This window comes from Mytilus californianus, unplaced genomic scaffold (genome assembly GCF_021869535.1).
Source record: "Mytilus californianus isolate M0D057914Y unplaced genomic scaffold, xbMytCali1.0.p SCAF_6, whole genome shotgun sequence".
NCBI lineage: Eukaryota > Metazoa > Mollusca > Bivalvia > Mytilida > Mytilidae > Mytilus > Mytilus californianus.
In genome coordinates this window covers 43,517,134-43,543,161 of record NW_026262712.1, presented here as the reverse complement: position 1 = coordinate 43,543,161, position 26,028 = coordinate 43,517,134, and the positions used below count along the sequence as shown (strand labels likewise).

General features: G+C 31.6%; 1 protein-coding gene across 1 annotated transcript; it reads right to left on the bottom strand.

Annotated features, from left to right (window-relative positions):
* Positions 1–3,710: 3,710 nt before the first annotated feature.
* Positions 3,711–14,192, bottom strand: LOC127706376 (acidic phospholipase A2-like). Its single transcript, XM_052210954.1, has 8 exons — positions 14,100–14,192; positions 13,377–13,406; positions 11,986–12,004; positions 10,989–11,037; positions 9,253–9,339; positions 8,123–8,288; positions 7,430–7,542; positions 3,711–5,966 (listed from the first exon to the last, which is right to left on the bottom strand). Exons 3-8 carry the CDS (start codon positions 11,998–12,000, stop codon positions 5,857–5,859), a joined length of 540 nt encoding a protein of 179 aa, XP_052066914.1. The 5' UTR covers positions 12,001–12,004; positions 13,377–13,406; positions 14,100–14,192; the 3' UTR covers positions 3,711–5,856.
* Positions 14,193–26,028: the final 11,836 nt, after the last annotated feature.

Genomic DNA, 26,028 nt, shown 5'->3' with positions numbered 1-26,028 from the left:
TTTTATCGTTTAATATTGAAACCATCATAATGACTCATGACACTGATATACTATGGCATCTATAGGATATGTTATTCATTAACACGTTGATGGTCAAACATTATTTTCAACTGTGTGCTAATTAAGTTATAGGGTGTTTTGCATAAATTATCTCTACCCAGAATGCATCACAAAAATTTGGCCATTGATTTTTGTTACTATTAATAGCAATCTCGTTCAGATCCCGTTTCGATCACAGTTGGAAGTACGGGGACAACGTGATCGCCTTACTATATAGCGGTTTGCACACTTCGTCTAGTAATGGACTTCTGGTATCATATCATGCAAGTGATGTCATAAGGAAATTGTCCGCTCAAACGTTATCAATTGACGTTAAAATATCACACAATTAATGAGTTGTACGTCTTTTCACACAACAGCTGTCTCTGTCTATTATGTCCTACAATACGTCGTCCTCCACATTTACACAGAGTATTACAACTTAATACTGCATTTACACATTTGCATCGTCCTCTGCAACCGTTTAACATTTTACATTCACATTTTATTAATATAGCGCAGGACTCATACGATTTCTGCAGCGAAGTCTAGAAGGAATCCCATATGGTCCAGTCGTTTTGTGAAACAATTATTCAGATGGTGTTAATAGCCTCAAACTTTGCAGAGTTCAAGCTAAGGGTCAAAGCAAACATTTATAGCTATGGACATATTACAAAGATTTCAGAAAATCAAAAACTGTATGCAGTTTGTTGCATTTTTAATGACCGCCAGGAAATTGATTAAAATTTTTTTTTTTTAAATATGAAAAATTAATCATTGTTAATTGTTCTACCAATTTTGATTACACCTGGTATATTCATCACAAATGACAAGGGCTATCATCTGAGGACTTCATGTTTTGAAGTACTGATAGCCATCTTGAATGGTGGCCATTTTGAAAACAAGAATTTCCAATATATCATTATTCGCTATTTTAATTTATGTGCTATTTGCATTTAAACTAATCTTTTTATGCATTTACAACTAGTTTAGCAAAATTATTGTTATATGACTGTTGCTATTTATATTGGATATTCACCGAGTGGACAAAAAGGCATGCAGGCACATGTTTACGAAATAGAGCTATCTGATTCAAAATTTCTTTGACTTACAGGTTTGTTTAAGATATTTTTTACCACAGAAATTACATATATATATATATATATATATATAATATAATTAACAACCACACTTTGTCGAAAAGGATCAAAATTGTAGATATTAAAAACACTAGAGCTGAATAACCTAATGAAGAAATGGACTGGGAGGAATGTGTGAAACGCCAAGTGAAGACACGTGAGGATTTACACTGACAAGCAGATAAAAAAACCCATACATAAACATTTGAGCTGGTAGTCAGTCCTTTGATGCTAGCAAACAAAGATGTTGCGCATTGAATTGGATTCTCTCATCCTTCAATTTGGAACAGTTGAATGAAGGCTGTGGAACTGCAGAAACACTCCAGAATCACAAGCCAAAATGGCACAAATTGAATGCAGTGTATTATTTTTCTATGGTGAGTTATCTGACGATCTCCACGATGCTTCGTACATTATGATCGATAAAAGAATCCGTGAATGTGCACTTTTACTACAAGACACTGTTCTGGAGATGTAATATCACAAGAGGCCAAGTATCATGCCTAATTGTTGATAAAACTTGACAACATGGCAAGTTGACTGAATCATAATATACAGAAAAAAAGCCAGGAATATGGTATCAATGGAATTGTGCTTGCCGAAATAATAGAATATATTTAGGGCACACAGTCTGAAACAGATATTGTGCCGATCTTCAAGCTTGCCGATCGCGCTAAATTGTAAAGTAAACGCCTTGAGCAATTTGCAGTGGTCATGGAAGGAAGAATTGATACAACGCATCGGCAAATTGGAAACTAGCTGCCATGGCAGATCTAAAAGCCCACAAGCAAGGTATTTTCGTTCTCCTGATTTTGAACGACGGTGTTGGTAAAGCTCTGAAACAGGCCATATCCAAAAAGCGTGTAAATGAAGACACCATCATAGCCAAAGTTGTTAAAACACTTGAAGAGATATGCTTCATACTAAGAATAGCTTAACAGGTACATTCGATAACAGCTGTCAACATGAACCAGTTCCAAAAGACATAAGTTTTCTAAGTAAGAATGAATTGCAGACAGCACTAACCATTTCGAAGCTGAAACAGTTCGATTGTACAATTTGTCGTCGAAAGGATACAACTACAACTTATCACTCATCAGATATAGAGCAACGTGTCTGGGTGTTTATAGAACTGATTCATATTGAAAGCCTTCATTGAGTGTCCCTGTAAAATAATTTTTTAGTAGCAAGCATTTCTTTTCGAACTAATCTAGCTGCTTTGGCTATGATGAGGCCTTCATTAACACGACTATAAGACATGGCCTGTTTCAGAACGTCTCGAATATATATGTTGAAAATCAGGAGAATGTCGCTACCTTTCTTGTGTGCTTGCATATGTTCGCTGTCAGCTACTATTCATTTTTTCAGAAGCATTGAATTAATCATTTCTTCCATGACAACTCCAAATTGCTCAAGGAGTTTTGTACAATTTAGCGATATCAGCTAGTTCATAGATTGGCACAATATATGTTCCAGACTGTGAGCCTCGTTGAAATCTATTAATTCGGCAAGCACAATTTAATAGATAACAGATTCCTGACTTTCTTTCTGTGTCTTTGGATTCTGTCTTATTGCCTTTTTGTGCAATTTTTATCAAACATTAAGAATGATACCGCGGCTCCTGTGATATTAAATCTCCAGAACTGAGTTAGCTACGAAACACTGGTTTGTAGTTCAAGTGCACAGTCATGCTCGTACTCTTTTGTCGATCATAATTGTCATCGCTTCTTCAAGATCGCAACATCTTTATAAAAGAGGGACGAAAGATACCAGAGGGACAGTCAAACTCATAGATCGAAAACAAACTGACAACGCTATGGCCAAAAATAAAAAGACAAACAGACAAATAATAGTACATATGACACAACATAGAAAACTAAAGACTAAGCAACACGAACCCCACCAAAAACTGGGGGTGATCTCAGGTGCTCCGGAAGGGTAAGCAGATCCTGCTCCACATGTGGCACCCGTCGTGTTGCTTATGTTATTACAAATCCGGTAAATAGTCTAATTCGGTAGGTCACATTCGTGAAAAGGGAATCCTCTATCAAGGAAATCATGATAGGAAATACAAGCCCGGGAATATCGTATAAGCTAGCATCAAAGGACTGATAACCAGTTCCAATGTCTATGTTTGTTCTTTTGGTATATGCTGGAAATTGAAAATCCTCACGTGTCCTCACTTGTTGTTTCACAATTCTTTTCAGTCTATTTGTTCATTAGATTTTTCAGCTCCAGTGATTTCACAATCTAACTAAAGTATGGGACTCTGCTTTTGTTATACTTGATATGAGCTCATATTGAATATAACGAAATTATAGTTCTATATTTTAATAAGAATGGTGATTTCAATATCTACAACTTTTATCCTTTTTTTGTAAAGTGTGGTCATAAATTATATTGTATATACGTAAGTTTGTGTTGTTAAAAGTTTACTTAAGCAAAATTGTAAGTAAACGAAATTATGTAAAAGATACATTTATTTTGTCAAAATGTGCTTGCCTTATTTGAACACTTTGTGAATATCCAATATAAAAAGCAAGATGTCATATAACAATGATTAGCAAAACGAATTGTAAATGCATTGAAACATAAGTATAAATGCAAATGGCAAATTATAAAACAGGCAAATAATGATATAATATTTAAAATTGTTGTTTTCAAAATGGCCACCATTCAAGATGGCCACCAACACTTAAATATCTGAATTCCTCAGATGATAATTTTTGTCATTTGTGTTTTATATACCAAAGATTATCAAAATTGGTTAAGCCATTTATTTTTTATATTTTTTTTTAAATGATTTTTTATTATTTTATGGCGGCCATTTTATAATGGCCGCCCAGAGCAGCCATTTTCATTTTCTGAATTGAGTCTATAGCTATAAATGTTTACTATGAACTTAACTAAAACTCTGCAAAGTTTGATGCTTTTACCACAATCTGAACAATTGTTTCACAAATCGACTGGACTAAAAAAGCCATCGTCCCTAAACCTATAAAGGCTTGATATTTTCTTTCTATGTTGGAAAGTCCTTAAAATAATATTTAAGACTACATAAACTCTCAGATCGGTAATTCCATGTGATAAACTATTTTCCATTGGAACTCCATTTGAAGTTTTGTAAAATTTATCATTGAACAGAAATTCATTATTTTCGTATTTTTGTAAATTTTGTTTTTATATCAAAATCGCATAATTAGGCGTCATTTTTTACCTGTTATTTTTCAATAATATTCATATTTTAATAAGTCGATGTCAAATCCTATCCCAGCACACCAACTCAACAGATCACAAGGTGTTTATCACATCTATTTAGACGATTGACATTAAGAATTAGTTTATTCTAATTGGTCGTAATAGATGTTCGAAACACTTTGTGATCTATTGAGTTGGGGTGCAGTGATAGGATTTGACAACGATTTATTGAAATATCGGAAATGTAAAGTACACAACGTAAGCCCATATTAAAAGTTCTCGGGAAACGGTTTCATCGTAATGGTAGTATGGTGCACATGTACGATCAGAGGGATGAACAGACTAGCTATCAGCTGCGGTAATGGACGAAAGAACACGCCATTTTCTATAAGTTTTCTAAAGCAAAAAATATAAAATATGCCAGATAATAATTTTCGCGCAGATATTCAAACTTTTTTCACTGTTTCTCTTTGTATCAGATTTTGATTCTGTCATTAACGATAATTAACGATAATGATGGAGGAATGTTTCACATATTTGACGATAATTTACGATAATGATGAAGAAATGTTTCACAGAATTAACGATTATTAACGATTACGGAGGAAGAATGTTTCACTTAGTTAACGATAATTACCGATTATAGAGGATGAATGTTTCACACAGTTAACGATAATTAACGATTATGATAGACGGATATTTCACAGAATTAACAAGGACTCATAACAAAAGAACGTCAGTAACATGGCTTCGATCTAAAATTCTTTATTATTTCGAATTCAATGTAAAAGAGGGACGAAAGATACCAGAGGGACAATGTAACATGTGTAAGATAATTTACAATATACATATCAGTGCACGTGTCATTCAATTATTGTTATGTATAAATGAAAAGAAAACAGTAGTTGCATTTTACACATAAGAGTCATGAAATTATTGTAAAATTCATTTAGATACATATAGTGTTAAGATCAGATACAATAAGTGGATAAAGTTCATAGAACTCTTTGAATGCACATCGGAAACAGAAGTCCGAATCTTACAACGATCCTTCACCATGTATACAGATGAATCAGTCCCATAATTCATGAGACCATTTCATTTTTTTCCACACAAAAGTTACCATTTTGAACCTTTGATAAAATGCCAAATACAAACATGCATCCTACTTCAAAATTTGAACCGATTGTATCAAATGTACGATCTGCGTTCTTTTTTGCGTCAAAGAAATACACAAAAAATTAATAGTAAAAGTATGTTGGGTTTTAAATTAATACATAGGAGGAACTTCGACTAAACTCCATGTAAAAATTGGTAAAAAAAACATAAAGATAATAGAACCCATTTCGCAAGGTTAATTCATGGAATACGTATTTGTTTTAAATATTTTTCTGTACAAAGTTAAGCTTATAATATCAGGGCTACTTCTTCAAGAAAATCCGGGTAAATACTAGTATACATGATATATATGTTCATTTCGTTAACAATTTTGGTAGTCGTAATTCTCTGGATTGTACGTGTTTATATGGACACAATCTATAAACCACTTGTCACACATACACACGTTATATTTACAGGTACCATCACTATCTGAAAGAAAGAAAACAATACAAATTGATGACATACATTTAGTACTGAAATTACTATCTATGCAACCTAACTTCTGTTTCATATACATTGTATATATAATTATGACCCCTTAATACGCTTGATTCCAATCGTTATCTTTCCGTCAAAGTGTTTGCTTTTAGGTGACGTTATTTGTGCGTTTGTTGGGCATAAAATCTACGTCTGACTCAGTACGTTGGGCTAAAGGAAAAGTATTCTAATGGAGATATCTTCTCATGACTGCTTCGATAACTGTTTTTTAAATGATAACATCGATTGTTTTCTTAAGGCAGGGTCGGAAAATGTACATAAGAATAAAGACGTGTATGAAAAATGTCAAGCAGTTACTTTATCAGTTCAAAGATGCAGGGTTCCAGTTAGCCCATAAACCGTTTAAATGAAGTGAGAAATCAGCGTATAGTAAAAGAATATATCTAGTAATGGAAATGATATGGATCAAACGTATTATGCATTATTTTTCCTATAGTTTTTGGCAGTTTATTCTGACAAATTTTACTTTGTCCACAACCCTTGACCATTTTTGTGTTTAGGGATTCAATATAAACATTTGCACCTTTTGGTTACAGCATATTTTAAATAGTGGGTTATGGTCAAGGTTTTCATAAAGTTTAACAGTCCAAAAATGAACAAAACCATTGTATTGTGACAACTTCCCAAAAAAATGCTGACTTTGGTTTCTATAATTCATTTTATCATGTTTATTAAGAGATTAGTTTTAAATAATTGAATTTTTAAAAAATTGAATTTGAAATTCAAAGCAATGTTTTGCCAAATGTGAACTTTATTATTTGTACCCACAGCCAATTTGTATGCAGCAATTGTCTCCATAAAAAGTATAAACTGAATACTTAAGAATTGCCATACTAAGTTTTTTTCTCTCTCGATATATTGGGTTTTAATTACGTTAAATCAAACATGTTAAAAGTAATGTTATGATAAAGATTGGTAAGACAATTTGGTAAAAATATAACCTTTTACATAACCTTTATACATCTTTTGAAAGAAAAGCCATGTCTATTAGAGTCGTTTGTATTTTTATTTTAACAAATCAAGGAAATACAAAGGGTGAAATTGGCATTTTAAGTTACAGTTGAAGATAAATAGATAAATGTTTTAACATAATTATTTTAATGAACTAGTATATAATATTGTTTAGCAGCCAGCTGTAGCCCTCCTCCGGGTGCGGGATTTTCTCTCTGCGTTGAAGATCCATTGGTGGCTTTGCGCTGTTTTTTGCTCTTTGGTTTGGATGTTGTCTCTTTGATACATTCACCGTTTCCATTCTCCATTGTAAAGAAATCTATCGCATACCATATGATAGGCGACTTTTTATTTCCTTATGTACAAATATCACGGATCTTTTTTTTATGATTTTTTACACTGTCACTGAATTGGACCATTTTGTGAAGCCTGTGAGTACTTACCTTCGCAATCAACTGTCTTCCCATTAATAATCTTGTATTGATATCCCACCAAATAAGGCCTGCACCAGAAGCTTTCTACGTTGCCCCAGCAGTCGTCGTGGGCTTTACAGCACCTGTAATTCATAAAATATGCTCATTACTAGAATTAGACCATACATCATAAGTATCTCTTCATCAGTTCTATATTGCAAATGGTCAATTCTATTTTATTTTTTATGAAGAACGTTTAGAAATAGTACGCTGTTGATAAAAGAAATTCGTGATGTACAACCAGGATTCGCCCATGGATATTTGACGTGCATAAAAATGTTTTATCTGAAATTAATACTTTAATGTAAATACAAAACCAAAGTTAACAAAGTGCTCCAAACTAAATTGACATGCATGGTTCAAGGTGTGCGAGAACCGTCATATTCTATATATAAAAGTCTTAATACAAAAGTCTTAAACAGAGGTTAAAAGTTGTATTATCCTTACTTTCTATCCTTTTTCTATATTGTTCCCATTTCCGTCTATTTCTAAGTTTTTTTTCGGAATTATCATGACTCTTTTTTCATGTTTAGAGGATTGATAGTGAGTGCTATTTGAACCTTGAACAAAAAGAATAGTTGGTTTCCTGAAAACACGAGCTAAAGCATTGAAAACATGGTTATCATATTTGAAAAATATATTTAGACAAATCTGTAAACTTACCCATCTAAACCATCCAATGGTGTACCTCCACCACCAATTCCACAATAACAACCATAGTCAGCAAGTTCAGTAGCCCGACTGAATCCAAAAATTGTGCTCATCTGGAATGCAAAATTCCATAATGCCTTCTTACTCATGTTACTATGTAAAATTTGTGCATCTGAAGCTGAAAATTAAAATAATAGTTAAGATTGTTTCCGCTAAGTTCGGATGTTTTTTTTTCTAGAAAAAAATGACGATTTAATTATTTTTGTAAATTGATAGTTTTAAATATAAGCTCACCGACCAATTTCAATATACACAAAAGTAGAAGGCACGGTATGATTTCGGGCCACATTGGCCGTGCAATTAATTGAATAACATTTCTCAAATTTGCAGATTTGAGTGTTCAATCTATGAATTTAAAATATTCTACATTCACTGTTTATACAGCCATGAATAGACGGTACGACACGTAACAAAACGACTTTGCCAAACATTGTGACCATTTCACCCACAGAAGGTGAGAAAATCTAATAGCAAAAAATTCGTCCGAGAAGATATTAACACAGGAAGAAATGTTCTTGTTAATAATATTTATTTACTTTCTGACACAAAATCAGCTTGGGCGACGCTTGTGTTCTTTACTAAGTAAGTCGAAACGGTCACAAAATAGACCTAGTCTTAACTAAAACTGTGCAAATCTCAACAATCATTTTCATAAAGACCTACATTTAGCAGATTAAACATGTAAAGAATGATGGTATCATTCGAAGGTTTATCGGTCAATCTACTAGACCATAAAGTCTCAAATTATACCTTGTCCTTAATAAGTATATCTAAAACGGTATTTGTATAGAAACAATGAAGACTGAAATACAGCAATTATTGATTTATTAATGTTTGTATTTATAAATGTCGAACAACATTGACACATTGGTGTTTATACTATATAATAAATATATTTAATATTCTGCGTAAATCAACGCCCTAAACAGCTACCATGCTGGTTAAAATGAGTCAAGGCATATCAAGATAGTCCGTGTTGTCTCAATACATTAGTTAAACTTCTTTTAAGTGGTGTTTTATTATATTCAGTCATTCAGAACATTTCCAATGCAAAAGTCAAACATATTCTAATTCAAAATTACCAGCTGGATCCTTCAGCTTGTTCAAATTAACTGAATTTGACCTTTCAATGAAATGTTTAACTTCATTGAAAATGTTTTTGGAATAACCTGAAATATAAATGAGACGTTTATTCCAGAAGCAAGTACAGCTTATAGAATGTATACAATGTTTGAGAAATTAATTATACGTGCACCATAAAACATATTTATAAACAGAGACTTACATTTTGTAAACAAAAATTTAAAAGATTTTTTTCTTTAAGATTAAATCACTCAAACATGTAGCAGAATAATAAGTATAACGCAGAGTTTGACATTCATAAGAATGTTTAAAATCAGCCGCGATATTTGAATCACATAGTCACATAGTCTCTCTGCTAATTCTATGTATTTACCAAGATTGTTTAGTTCTTTAATATTTTGTACAGATAACAATTGTATCAATTTATAAGTGGAGGGGTGTCTGCAATATAATTTGATATATTTTTCAACATATTTATTACATTCTAATAAAAATCGAATTCCTCTGCACTGTTAATATTATAATATCGCCTTGTCTCTATCTTTGAATTATGTGCACAAATACGGTATTTACAAATATATGGTTTATAAAATATTCACTTTTTGTTTATCTAAGTTAACTTAAGTATATGTACAAAAAAAAGTATTTATATAATTGACATTTATCTAAACCAATGATCACGTTCACGACGGAACATGTTTAAATGAATGCACCTTTCGAATAGTATGTGTTAATGCTTACAAATAATCCATACAAAATATGATGACGTAACGTTCACACGTCTGTCGTTTGAACCCACTTGTATCGTTATTCGATATCATTCGTCTTACATTCGTTTAAACATGCCATTATTGCAACATACTATCGATTTATATCATTATATCAACATAGACTATCGTTACTTTCACATACTACATGTTTGTTGCTCTCGAAACGTAGCATGTCGTCCTTCTGACATGGCAGTAACGTTGTTTTTTTTGTGTAAACATATCTTATTAGAGACTTTATTATGTATAGCTCCAAGAGTAAATACCTAAATACGAAATATTGTTTGACTATTGTATCTATTATATAGATATTTATAAAGTTATCTATGTAATAACATAAATAGTTGGATAGTTTGAAATACAAAAAAAAAACTGAAATAATCAATGTTATTCAAACAGTGTTGTAATATTTGTTTTCTGTAAATTCTTTTGTTAGCAATTAGACCGTTAGTTTTCTCAATTGAATTGATTCATATTTTTCATGTCGGGGCCTTTTATAGCCGACCAAACGGTATGGGTTTGTCTCATTCTTGAATGCCGTACGGTTGCCTATAATTGCTTACATCCACTTCATTTGAACTTTTGTGGATTGTTGTCTCATTGGAAATCATACCACATCATAAACATAGTCGGTCGTTATATGGAAATAAAGGCTGCTCTTCTGTAAATATAGACAAGGCAATTTCCCATAGTAATGAATCATGTTATATATCAAATGGTTTTAATTATAAATAGTGTTAACCGTCAAATGTTGGTGATGGGCTTTAATCTTAAGCGTTATCGTTGAAAGCTATAAAGATCACACTGTATGTCATAAAGTGTGTATGTATACTGGTTCAAAAATGTCTAAACAATTTAATATGAACAACAGGGTATTTTAAGTGTAGCCAGATCTATTTGGAATACCATCAACATAGTTGTCATATTCTAACCAATACATGCTATATATTTAAAATAACAAAGCTTACCTGCGGGGCTGGAGTGCACTAGGACAAACAGAACACATGCAGCAATATACTGAAATAGTATGCAAGGTAGTTATGCATCAATAAGCATGATCTCGATCTATCATTATTTAAATGGGGCCTCGGTGGCCAAGTGGTCTAAGTAGTTCTACTACTGTAATCACTAGCCAGTCAACACTGAGGTTGTAAGTTCGAACCCCGCTCGTGTGGGTGCACTCGACTCCAATCTTAATTGACTAGGATTGTCAGTTGTCCTATCGAAGGTCGGTGGTTTTCTCCGGGCACTCCGGCTTCCTCCACCAATAAAAACTGGCCGCCACGAAAAAGTGCTTAAAATTGGCGTTAAAACACCAACAATCAATCAATTATTATTTAAAGATGTAATGTAAGTTAACCACTATTGAGAGAGGATACATCGACTAAGTAAATGATAAGAAGTCTTGTATTTGAAACATAATTGTATAATTAGAAAACAATCCTCAGTTTTCAATTTAAATAAAACAAATGTTCTTCTACTTTTGTTCACGTTATTATTGTTCAGCAATAAAGATTGAAAATAACAATGGGACATTTAAAACCCATAGAAAATTGACAACGTCATCGCAAACAACGAAACAACGAAAAGATAAACAACGTCCTACAACACACTACGCAGAACACTAAAGACTGCGCAAAACGAACCCTACAAAATCCAGAGATGAACTCAAGCGGTCCCGAATGATAAGTACCTAACATCCGGTGATAAGTCTCATTCGGTGATGTTATAATCAATTGACAGAGGGCAAGATTGTAGTTACTATAATTGAAACATATCCGTGACAATAATACACAAAATGACAAAAGGTAATGAATGTATTCCTTATCAGTAAAAGTATTCAGAATTACAATCCAATTCGATATAATTTTTCTTACTTGGTTTTTTTTTTTTTTTAATTTTTTTTTTTTTTACTTTTTGTTTTGTTTTTGTTCTTTTAGTATCTTTCTCATTTGAAATACTTACGTGTAATGTCAACATCTTTCTAAATAAAAAAGAAAGAATAGAAAAAACAGTCAGCAGATTTTGAAAAGTGATCATATAAAACATTATCGTAAAAATGATTAATGATACAAAACAGGGACCATCAAGGTATTTTGAATTTTTTTTTTCAAATTATAAGAATACTATTTCGTCAAATGTTCTGTCACTTACACTGGCATGGGTAGATATATATCACACTGTTTATGTACAAGAGTGTAATCTTCCCATTATCAAGGAAAAATGCTTATTTAAACTGAATTTATTGAACTCAAATGCTTATTAAAAAAAGAAAATACCTAACTAAAATTTAAAGTATCATATATTGATTTGTGGTCTTTGGGTTTCAAATAACATTATGTTGGTTGGTGAACATGTAACCGACTTTGAAATTCTCTAAGATATCACAAAATCACAAAAACTAAAATCACTAAAAGATTTTTCAAACAATTTATTAAAAGAAATTATCAACCAAACCCACATTGTATCAAAATGAAGTTAAGAGTTCATTTCATTCTTTTATTCCCATTGGTGCAAATGTGACAAAACATGATTTTGCACTATAACATCAACATTGTCTTTAAGCGCAATGTATTATTTTGCATGTTTTTTTTTTGTTTTTATGTGAACTTCTCAGACCACCACATTCACATTTAAGTACAGCTTTTTATAAGAACCAAGCAGAGTGCGATAGATGAGGGTTTCAGATTGTTTCTATAAATTGCCCGGTAAAAGCAGTAATGAATACTGCTTTTATCGGCAAAAGTGATCAAAGGGATAATTAAACTAATTAGTCGAAAATAAACTGACAAAAGACCAAAGGCAAACAACAGTATACAGACCACAAAAAAGAAACTACAGACTGAGCAACACGAACACCGACAAAAACTGAGGTTATGTAATGTGCTCTGTAAGGGTAAGCAGGCAGATCCTCGCCGCATTTCGCGCTCAATTGAGTACAAACCTTGTGATAATCTAATTCGGTAGGTAATTATGGGAAAAGATGGACAGGATTGTTGTTACGACTATTAGAACATACCCGGTGCCATCTGTAAAACAGATATTCAAGAACGGTCATCAAATTGGGATTGTGTCCGTAAAAAGTTTGAGGGGATGATTGCAACTTCATTACTTCGAACTCGTGGTTTAATAGCGTGCATACACTCCCATATATGTATGGCCTTTTGTCTGCGTTCAACAACTGATCAAGCAAGAAATCTTTTGGATTATATATGAGAAGTGAATATTTGGTATGATGTTCATAATCGTAAAAAAATAATATTCCGGGATATATTGCTTTCCATGTCTAGTATTGAATGTAGAAAAAAAAAGATCAATTTACATGATAAAGTCATTGGATATAAAAAGTAATTTACCAGTTTTGCAGCAAAGTCCCACAGTTCGATCTGAAAAGAATTTATGCAAAAACCTTTGGATTCAAGCGTATTGCTATAAATTGGTAACGTTATATTTTATCTGATGCACTTGTAATGTTTGGGAAAGTATACTATTTCTGCACACGAGTTAAATAAAGAATCAAGATTAAAGGCAAATTGACAAAGTAATCATCGGTAAATTGATTATAATGCTTCTCTGATGTTTAAATGAGAATTGTTTTTATAATCAAATTTCTGCTACTGATTTGCTATATAAAAACCAAAATAAAATTTGTTGATACATGTTAGCATTTTACTTTAACATAAATGTATACATTTATTGTTTAAAATTTTTTTCCTATTTATAAATTTATTGTAGAATTTTCTTTTCATTGGAAGCAAATTTGACAAGACATTCCAAGTGTCTGAACGTAAAAGAAAATCATCATGACATATATACATAGCACACGTTTAACTGTATTTGCATTTGAATAGAAAATAACAGATTTAAAAATTCTAAAATGTGATTTTTGATAAATTTGATTTCTAAATTTGTTTGCAAGATTGTAGCTGCAACAAATGGAAAATTAGATAAAATATTATAAAAAGAATGTTTAAAAATAACTGAAATTTCGTAAAATGTTATTTCACTAAAAAATTTGAATGATTTAAAACTTTTAAATATTCAACAGTAATATTAAAATATTATAAAATTATCTTTACCTGTAAATATGGATGCAGCAATTGAACAACAAGTTGTGTTGCAATTTGTTTTCTGGTGTATCTTATATATCTTATTCTGATTATCATGTGATAGATTTAATCGAAGTGCAACGAAACGTTAAGTAATGATTTTAATATGTGCCTTTTGACGGAGTGTGCTTTTTTGGGTCTTTTATGATCTATTCAAATTACAAGTTTTTGCATTAGAAATCCATGCTTTTGATTTATTGCAATTACAATGTTATATGAGATGCTGTCACTTATGAGCAATTTGGTTTTTAGTATCTCAAACATCTTTAACACATGCCTCTAATCTATGGTTTTTAATCCCTTTGCATTTAATATATATATCCTGTTAAGGTACACTGCGATATGAATGGTAGATTTTCTTTTAATCTTTGAGTGAGTTGAATTATTTCATATATACATTTGCGGAGTTTTACGACCAATATTGACCCTTCGTGAACATACTCTAACCTAACCCTGAAACTATATCCTTACCATCATACAGTCCTAACACTTGTCAAACTTTGAACACCTCACCCTAAATTTTAAACAGAACACATTTTTAAATGAAACCTAAACTGACCAATAATCTTCAATCTTAACCCGAAACTACATGCCCTAAATACGAAAGACCAAAGGGGAGATATGAAAAAGAAACAAAGGTGTTAAGCTGCAAATACTTTCAGATTTGTATAGTACAGTTAAATAGATCGCACGTTCCTAAACATATTGCTGAAAGGAGACAGGACGTTTTTTTCTCCCTTTTCTACCGACCCAGCCTATTTAAGATAAAGAACAAATCGGATCCAATCCGGCCTTTTCGATCGGATTACTATTTCTATTGTGTAAGAATTCATATCCCAGAAAAACATGTCACTGGGTGTTCAGTAATTTCACCCAGGTTTTTTTAGTGCATTGAACATGTTTAATATATTTGTCACTTGACATTGTTGTATGGTTATTGAAATAAATCTTGTTATGGAGCCAATTTTGTATGCAAATTTGAACACATTAACAGATATATGATTAAGATTTTAAACGAGAATTACTTGTGCCTAAATTGTCTCTCATATCAGAACTACAAATCCGTTCTTTTTCTATATTTGTTGATGATTTTTACTTTGAATGCTTGCACTTCAATATTGTAAAGCTTAAGCTTTTAATACTAGACAATTTGGGAGTATGTCTTATATTTTCTTTGTAATGATATACCTGAAATGTACATTATAAACGTGACTGTATCTTGTAAACAAAGTCAGTGACGTATACTTTTTAAAAAAACTTCCACATTGTATTTATAACACATCATTTTAATGAAAAATGTCAAATAAAATATATTAAAGGGTCTTTATTGTCCATTGACTTGAAATATATCTTTTTTAAAGATAGTGCTGGTGTGCTATGACAGGTGCTACGGTACAATATCACAATCACGCAACATATTTACCAAGAAGAAACAAACAAAAAAACACCACTCTTGCAAACTGATTTTTTTATATATGGTTCGCATTCTCTGCAAGGATGCTATTTATTATACATGCATAGGAAAAACTCATTCCAGTGAACAGAAATAATAAAAACAGATAGCAATAACACAAAATTATCAAGTACAATTATAATGCTATCATTTTACTCTAGGTAGAATAACAAACGAATACATCATGCTATTGAGTACAAATGTTAACCTGCTAACCAGTCATTTTGACTAGCAAAAGATACCCCCCGACATGTTTTATGACTCCTCCGACTGGTCCCAGAACCACAATCAAGTTAACCTGAAAAGCAGACATGGTCCTAGGACTGTTTATGACTGCCTCAAAGTTCACGTTAGACAGGTCCGTTACTGATGTTTACTTTCAAACTAGTCCTGCAATAAGTTTACTTTGATTTTAACAACTCCGATTGAACTAGACCTGATTTTAAATAAATTGTTTGCTGGTCTGCTAAACAGGCAGTCATAAAAACAGTCTTTGGACCAAGTCTGCTTTTAAAGTTAACTTGATTGTGGTTATGTTTTATTTTCTATGAAAGTATAATAAATAGCATTCTTGCAGAGAATGTGAACCATATTTAGAAAAGATCAGTTAGCAAGGACAGGTTTTCTTGGTTTTTTCCCACTGGTCAATGTGTTGCGTGATTGTAGATGTTGTACCGTAGTAACTGTCATAGCACACGAGTACTAACTTTAAAAAAAGAAATGGTCCAGGTCAATGGACAAAAAAGACCCGTCCAGATAATTTCTTTTCCAATTTTGCATTTAAATGACTTAGTATCAATACAATGTGGAAATTTAAAAAAAAAGTATAGGTCATTGACTTTGTTTAGGAGATATAGTCAAGTATAAAATGTACATTTCAGATATATAATTACAAAAAGTATATAAGACATACTCCAAAGTTGTCTAGTATCATGAATATTAGGAACTAAAGCTTTACAATATTAAAGTGCAGGGATTCAAAATTTAAATCATAAACACATATAGAAAAAAAACCAGCTATGTTGTTCTGATTTGTAAGACAATTTATGTACAAGTATTTCTCGTTTAAAATCTAAATCATATATCTTTTAATATTTTCAAATTCGCATACTCAATTGGTTTAATAACTAGATTTATTTTCAATAATTGTACAACAAATTATCGTAACATGTTACGTGATTTATCAACACGATTAAAGTCTATGTGTTTGATAAACAAGAAATAACATCATAATAGATATGCAGATGGCCATTTATTGAAGTCTTTAAAAAGCGTTACAATTTGCATTTGATACGTTTTGGTTTGTTTCCAAATATCATTAAATCTCAGCAAGAGAAGCTCTAGAATAAATGAATATTATGTTACTTCAAATGTGCATTATTTGACAGAAAATGTTGATCATATATTCGTTAGCATTACTAGCATATAGATGATCAGATCTTGTAGATACACGAAATGAATATATCATGTTGATAATATAACATGTATAGACTATATGTAAAACAATATTAGCCTTAAAATTATTCGGAGCGATTAAGGCTCGAACGTTTTATTTTTAATTATGGAATAAATGTTGTAGTAAGATTTCAATGTAACGATCCAAGTTAAAATTGTTAAGTCCGCTAATAAGAAGTTTTAACTGCACTTAATAGATATATTTGGTATTGCTGATCATTTGTGCTATTTCAACGTCTAACCCAGATCCTTCTTTTTGAACTTCTAGAAAGCATAAAGTTTTATGTTGTGTCATTACATGAACACGCGATTTTTAGAAAATTAAAACAAATGAAAAACAAAATGACTATAGCTTTTGTATCGATCACTTGGAATCCAACATATCATGCAGTTGGCAATAATCTACTAATAGGGACCGTTAAAGCAATTTATTAACAATATAGGAGTTTCTGTTGAATTTTGTAGGTAACACTTTTAATCTAGCTCGTATAGTTTGTTATATAACAGCAAAAAAAAAAAAACAAAAAAAATTCATAAATTAGAAACAAAAAAGATAATTAAGGGGAAATAACTCAACAACTAACTTACATATGTTTCTAAAATATTTAGGGTGCATGTTTTTATATCCGTGCTAACATTTTTGGAATTGTACACATTAAACACAGCTGTTTTAAAGATAACATGTTCAAACTGAAAATAAAAAAAATGTTTTAAAACAAACTTTACAGGAGCTATAACTCCATAACGTGTGATGGGCTTCTTCTGGTTTTCTTTCCGGGTAGATAAAACTTGCCATGCCAATTATTGGTGCAAAACATTTGAAAAACATGTTGAACCTGGCTGATATAGTTTACGAAATGAAAATCAAAAGCTTCCGAAATAGTTTTAAATCAACATTTAATGAACAACCATCTCCAAATGGGTCAACTAAATCTGCTTCAATTTTCAGGGAAGATAACACTTGTTGTAATGGCAATTTTTATACAGTTACCTTATACTTTTAGAGATATAACCCCTAAAACTTAAGTTCAATCCCTATGTTATTTTTATAACCGCAGTGGCCATTATAATTGATCAATCTTGATAAAAAACACAATTCTATGAAAGACATCCTAAAGACGGAGCATATAAACGTTTGTGACAATTCACAGACATGTTTCAGATGACAAGATTTTGAATGAAAAGTAAACGGAAGGACGGCTGGCAGCACAGTGATAGCGAAGGGCCATAGAGTCTTGGCATATTGTAAAGGCTATCCAAATTATTAATTCTGTGAAGTTTCAAAATATTTTGATTAAAATTTATTTTTGTTTGAAACACAACTATGTGAAAATCAGCAGCTGGTATATCAGCGTTTTTTTTTACCTAAATGGGTGCTTTCAGAACAAAAACACGATGGGAAATTTAAAAAAAATGTACGCAGGACGGACACCTACATGTATTTATGCTTGTAGCTCAAGTGGCTAAATGAGCTAAAATGGTATGTACGGTATTTGAAAATGGTTGAACTAATAACTTAAACGCTGTTTTTTTTTAAATAAAACATACAATATATTTAATTGTACAAACGATTTCAAAATCGTACAAACAGTTCTTACAAGCCTAAAATATTTACCTATGTCATGCATGAAAATTGCTGCTTTGAGTAAATGGTACATAAGTTTTGATAATCAAACGCTAAACGATGAAAATAACTGTCAGTTACAAAATTAAAAATGCAGATTTTTTTATGGCGCTCTTATACACAGAAAATCTTTTACTTTCAGATAATGCCCACAGTGCAGCAGATGTTTACAGTAGTTATTTGTATTTCAAAATGTTAAATGCATGTAAATGATTCTATCTTTCTACCGTCAGATTTTCATTGAAGTTTACAAATATTGTTTCCTCCCCGAGGAGAAAGAAGAAAATTCTTGTTCGATGTATACATGTTGCCTGCTTTAAAGCCAAAAAAAAGGCGTGTATTTTCATAGGAGTTGTAATACAAATGAATCATTCTGAGACCAATTGTGAAGGTAATCTTCCTTTCCAAACAACATAAAATTTATTTCATATGCAAATAAACCTGGTCATTACCGTGTGGTTGCACCGTTTAAATTTTTTTGAGAAGATCATAAATGACCAGAAAAAAAGGACACTTCGTACAAGTACATGTTCAAATCATAAGTTAACGTTTCGTTGGACTTCAATTAAATCTTTTGCGTCAAGATAATGAGAAAAGGATATATAAAATACACCAGAAAAAAAATTGCAATAACAGTTGTTGCTTACTTATTGCATCCATATTTACAGGTAAGGACAATTTTGAATATTTTAAAAATATTGAAATTTTAAAAAGATTAAACCATTCAAATGTTAAGTGTAATTACATTTTATCTAATTTCAATCATTTTTTTTTTTTAATATTCTATGTTACTATTCCCTTGTTTGCAGTTACAATCTGCTTCAAACGAATTGAAAAAAAAACTTTATCAAAAAGCACATTTTGAAAATTCAAATATCTTTTATTTTCTATGTTAATGCAAATAAGTTTAAAACGTGTGCTCCTATATAAATATTTCATGATCATCGTTTCGATTTCATCCAAACTCTTCATTTTCATTAAAGTTAAAATACTAAAATGTCTGGTCAAATATGCTTCCAATAAAATCAAAATCCTTCAGAAAGTTTAGGGTAAATTTTCAACAATAAATATATGCACTTATATTAATGTAAACAGGTATGAAATAATTTTGTTTTGATTTTGATATGAATCAAAAGCAGATGTTGTATTTTAAAAGAAAATTATCATTTAAACCTATAGAGGCATTATAATAATTTTTACGGATGATAAAATTGACATTTTGCCTTTAATTTGATCTAGATTGTGTTTGTGCGCAAAAATAGTAGACGTTACCAATATAAAAAGTGCATCAGATACAAAATAACGTTACCTATTAAAAGCAATACGGTTAAATCGTAAGGGAGTACCAAAAACTTTGTCTAAATCGAATTGGCTCGGTTATATTTTATAAAATGTTGACAAAATATTAACTGCTGTTCGGTGTAAGCGAAGGCTCTGTGTTGACGGCCATACTTTGACCTATAATGGTTTACTTTTACAAATTGTGACTTGGATGGAGAGTTGTCTCATTGGCACTCATACCACATCGACTTATATCTATTTGTTGACAACAAAAAAATTGGAGCTACATTATTTACAAGAATATTTTTATTGGATATATAGAAATGAAATTGAGAATGGAAATGGTGAATGTGTCAAAGAGACAACTACTCGACCAAAGAGCAGAAAATAGCCAAAGGCCACCAATGGGTCTTCAAAATAGCGAGAAAATCAAGCACCTGGAGGCGGGCTTCAGCTGACTCCTTAAACATAAATGTGTACTAGTTCAGTGAAAATTGACGTCACACTAAACTCCGAAACATATAAATGAACTAAAATTAAAAAGAAAAAAAAAAGCCAGAGGCTCCTGACTTGGGACAGGCGCAAAAAATGCGGCGGGGTTAAACATATTTTGTGAGATCTCAACCCTCCCCCTACATGTATACCTCTAGCTAATGTAGAATAAACAAACACACAGCAATACGCACAGTAAAACTAAGTTAAAAAGAAGTCCGAGTTCAATGTCAGATAAGGTAACAGAAGAAACTAAGCAAAATGACAATGATACAAAAGTTAACAAAGGACTACTAGCAGTTACTGACATGCCTGCTCCAGACTTCATTTCAACTTATTGAAAGATTATGTCTTCATCATATTAAAATCAAGTACAATCCTTCCGGTTAGGGGCTTAGTATCATATCATCATAAAATATAACCCGTATCATGCAAACAACTTGTTTTATGTGTTTATTTCCGATGCAAAGACCCTATGAGTGAATCAATACAAATTCCAAAATATGCCATCTTTAATTACCTGACAACAGTATCGTCATTATAAAATTTGACAAACATTAAGAAGCGATATGAACTTAATGTAAAAAATCAGAACATGACCTTGACCTTTGATTTTGACCTAATTTTCTTATTTTTTGGACCGATGACCTCAAATCAAAAGACCAGTGTTTTGGGAGATAACTCTTACAATAAAAAGTGCTCGGTTAAATATGGTCAGTTTCAAAAGCGCAATAACTGTTTGATATCATATGCAAAATATCTAAGCGACATCTTGTGAAACCACTATATGCCGCAAGAAAACAAATGTGACGGAAGAACAAAAAAAAAAATAATAATCGGAACACAATCAATAGGTCTTTCCAAGGAAAAGTGGAAAGACCTACTAATAATCAGAACAAAATCAAAAGATCTTTCCACAGAAAAGTAGAAAGACATTTTAATCAGAACAAAATCGATAGGTCTTTCAACGGAAACGTGGAAAGACCTAATCATATAACAATTGCTTGATTTCAACCCAATTTATCGAGACAAAACAAAACTTAGTAAACTTGATAATTCGGTTTAAACTGTTTTATGGAGTCGATTGCTGCCAAAAAAAATTGGTTCTAGGTACAAATGCCAAGGTTCAGATTTGCAAACAAATTGCCTTGAATTCCAGTTTATTGTCGAGCCTGCGGCTTTTGCCGCAGAAAGCTCGACATAGGGATAGTGATCCAGCGGCGGCGGTGTTAACTAACTTCTTAAAAGCTTAATATGTCAGAAGGTAAAAGACCTTGATGCTTCATACTCTGTATATAGATGCCTTATGATATGAAGTTTCCGTCTGTCACATGTCCATTGTCCTTGACCTCATTTTCATGGTTCAGTGACTACTTGAAAAAAAGATCAGATTTATTTTAATGTTAATTTCTCTCTTATTATGAGTAATACGATAACTATATTTGGTATGTGCGTACCTAGCAAGGTCCTGATGCCTGTCAGACAGTTTCATTAAACCTTGACCTCATTTCATGGATCAGTGAACAAGGTTAAGTTTTCGTGGTCAATTCCATATCTCAGATAATATAAGCAATAGGTCTACTTTATTTGGTGCATGTAATGATTGTAAGGTGTACATGTCCAATTGGCAGGTGTCATCCGACCTTGACCCTATTTTCTTGGTTCAGTGGTAATAGTTTAGTTTTTTGTTTTGGTCTGTTTTTTTAATACTGTATGCAATAGGTGAACTATATTTGGTGTATTGATATATTTTACGATGTACATGTCAGTCCGGCAGGTTTTATTTGACCTTGACCTCATTTTCACGGTTCTTTGCTTAATGTTAAGTTTTTCTGTTTTGGTCTGTTTTTCTAATACTGTATGCAGTAGTTCAACTACATTTGGTGTATGGAAATATTTCACGATGTACATATCTGTCTGGCAGTTTTTTTTTTTTTACCTTGACCTCATTTTCACGGTTCATTGTTCAATGTTGAGTTTTTGTGTTTTGTTCTGTTTTTCTAATACTGTATGCAGTAGGTCAATTATATTTGGTGTATGGAAATATTTTACGATGTACATGTCAGTCTGGCAGGTTTTATTTGACCTTGACCTCATTATCACGGTTCATTGCTCAATGTTAAGTTTTAGTGTTTTGGTCTGTATTTTTAATACTGTATGCAGTAGGTCAACTATATTTGGTGTATGGAAATATTTCACGATGTACATGTCAGTCTGGCAGGTTTTTTTTGACATTGACCTCATTTTCATGGTTCATTGCTTATGTTAAATGTTTGTGTTTTGGTCTGTTTTTCTCAGATACTATAAGCAATAGGTCAACTATATTTTATTTATGGAATGATTTTAAGGTGTACATGTCTGTCTGGCAGGGTTCATCTGACATTGACTTCATTTTCATGGTTCATTGGTCAATATAGAAATTCCATGGTTTGATATGTTTCTTTTATACTATAAGCAATAGGTCATCTATATTCTGTGTATGGGATGATTGTATTAAAGGTGTACATGTATTTCTGGTTTGGTTTATCTGACCTTTACCTCATTTTCTTGGATCATCAATGTTAATGTGATACTTGAAGTAAAACTTTATATGTAGGACTATCAACATAGAATCAATGGCCAGTATAGTAGGCGAGACATTTCAGCGTGTGCACTCTTGTTTTTTTTAAAAGTCAACTATTTAAAAGTAATCTCTCAATAAATTGAATTATAGATACCAACGTCAGCAATTTATTTGGATGTTGTCACAATACAATGCTTTTGTGCATTTTTGGACCGTTGAGCTTAAGGAAAACCTTGGCCTCCACCTACGATTCAAAATATGCTGTAACCAAGAGATTGAAATGTTTAAATTGAATCCTTAAACACAAAACCTTTAGGGGTTGTGACCAAAGTAAAATATCTAAAAGAAACTGCCAAAATTTAAGGAAAAATTGGACTGACACTGACGTTATAGCAAAATAATGCATAATTAAGGGGTCATAATTGAAAAAAAATGAAACAGAAGTTAAGCTGCATTGATAGTACTTTTAGCACTTTTTCTGAATGTATGTCATCAATTTGAATTGTTTTTGCCTGATAAGAAAAAATACTAAAATCAAAGTGCCAATTCTACATGTACGCCTTCGTGAAATTATTCATTTATACATATCATGATTTTTTTTTTCTTTTAGATAATTCTATTACTTCTGCATGTGTGACACATACAATATAGCGTACTACGACAAGTGTTTAAAAAATTAAGACACATATCATGTTTTATAACTCTGATTTACTAAGAACAGTTGCCCTGAACTTGTAAGCTTAACTAACTTACAATCAGGAGCATCAGTTTTTGGTTGGGTTTATGTTTTTCAGTCTCTAGTGTTTTATGTTGTGTTTTGTGTACTGTTGTTTGTCTGGTGCTCTTTTTTCTATCTTAGCTATGGCATTGTCAGTTTATTTTCGACTTATGAGTTTGAATGTCCCTTTGGTATTTTTGGCCACTCTAGTGAAGAGCAATATTTTTTCAAAAATTAGGGTTCTATGGACAAGATTGGTAAAATGTGTTCCATTATCTTTATTTCTTTTTTACCTAATTCTACAATGATATTGAACAATTGGGTGGTTTACCTAAATATTGCTCAAATACAATTGTGAAATATCATCGAAGATGTTTTTTTTTTTTTTTTTTTTTGGCTAATTTTTTTAAAGAGCTTTGTCGATAGTTCTGCCTATATATTTCATATGAAACCAACATACAGCCACTATCATTTGTTTTGTTTTTTTTTATTTCTTTGACGCTAAAAATAACCATATCATGCATTTGATACAATTGGTTAAAATTTTGGAGTATCATACATGTATGTATTTGGGATTTTATGAAAGGATCAAAATGGTTACTTTTTCGGGAACAAAAACCGAACAAACTATGTTCACATGAATTATGGGATTGACTAATCTGTATACATTGTGTAAGATCGTTGTAAGATTTGGGCTTCTGTTTCCGATTTGTATCAAATAGTTCTATGAACTTAATTTACTTATTGTATCTGATCTTAAATATATCTAAATTATCCATGAATTTTACAATAATTTCAGTTAAATTTAAACAAAACCAGGTTGAACCCACCATTTTTTCTTAAAATGTCCTTTACCAAGTCAGGAAAATGGCCATAGTTATATTATAGTTCGTTTCTGTGTGTATTGCATTTTAGTGTTGTGTTTCTGTTGTGTCGTTGTTCTCCTCTTATATTTGATGTGTTTCCCTCAGTTTTAGTTTGTAACCCGGATTTGTTTTTTCTCAATCGATTTATGAATTTCGAATAGCGGTATACCACTGTTACCTTTATTTATTTACATAATTGATGAAAAAGTATCAATTTTTTTGTATTTGATAGTAAAAATTAGGTATTTAGCTTTGAATTTAAAAAAGGGTTGAAAATGAAAACGAATTTGAAAATTGAATTAAATGTACCTGTTTTGAGAGGAGACAACACTGTAAACTTTCTGTTGTCTTTGTAGTGAAAATTGAAATCTTATTTTTAGCCATTTTAGCTCTCTTCCAAGCAGGTAAACGAACGTGAAACAAGAAATTTTTAAAACACCAGGTAAAAATCTTTGAAATTCATACAGTTTTGATTATTTCAAATATGTCTGTATTATGCCTATCTAAGCATGGGTATACACATAACCTGATTTTAGGTTTTTCCTGGTGAGATTGGGATTTTTTTTTCTTCATTTTCTCTAGTTAGAACCTTTTTTATAATTTTAGAATTATACCTTTTTCTTCATTATTCCAATTTTTTTTTAGCCACAGCAGACATGTTAGTTTTTTTTAAAATAAACAAAAATCAAAAATGTCCGTATGGAAATTGTCTTTCGTTATATCAGCTATGATTAGCACTAAGTAAAAGATTTCAGTAGAAAAAACCCAATGGGAGTGTTAAAAAATAAAAGCACAACTGACGCCTATTCATACTTGTATATCACGTGGCTTCTCGGGCAAGATGAGTTAAGAATCGTCTATACGATCTTTAAAATCGTTTAATCATGTGAACATTTGTTTTCAATAAACAAATGATAAAACATTCGACATTTTTAATTGTTCAAACGATTTTTAAAATCGTACACACGTTTCTAACGTTCCTCATCAGTTAAATATACAGCACGCATGTAATGAATCTACGTATGTAATGCAAGATAAGCGCTGCTTTGAGTACGTTTAATTAAGTTATGAATAAAATTGTCCTCTATGTGATTTGTAATATCAACGGTTGTTCACACTAGTCTTGTAAAAAATCAAACTCTGAACATTAAAATATCTATTCTTTACAGAACTTAATATACTTACTCTATTATGGCGCGCTTATACACAAAACGTCGTTCATTTTAAAATAATGTCCGCCGTGCAGCCGATGTATACAGTGAAGATTTGTATTTTAGATACATGTAGTACTACATGATTTATTTTACCGTGAGATTTTCATTAAAGTTTATAAATAATGTTCTCTATCCGAGCGTTTCTAGGAGATAGGAGATAGATGCACGATCTTTTTCGATGTATACACGTTCCCTGCTTCAAAGCTAAAATGACGTTTCATGGGAGTGATAAC

Bases quoted from the DNA above. Each gene is read 5' to 3' on its own strand.
- LOC127706376 (XM_052210954.1), bottom strand. The intron at 7,543-8,122 runs GTAAGTTTACAG...TATGAATTACAG, and splicing joins CCATTGGATGGTTTAGATGG to GTGCTGTAAAGCCCACGACG. The intron at 5,967-7,429 runs GTAAGTACTCAC...TCTTTCTTTCAG, and splicing joins GAAGACAGTTGATTGCGAAG to ATAGTGATGGTACCTGTAAA.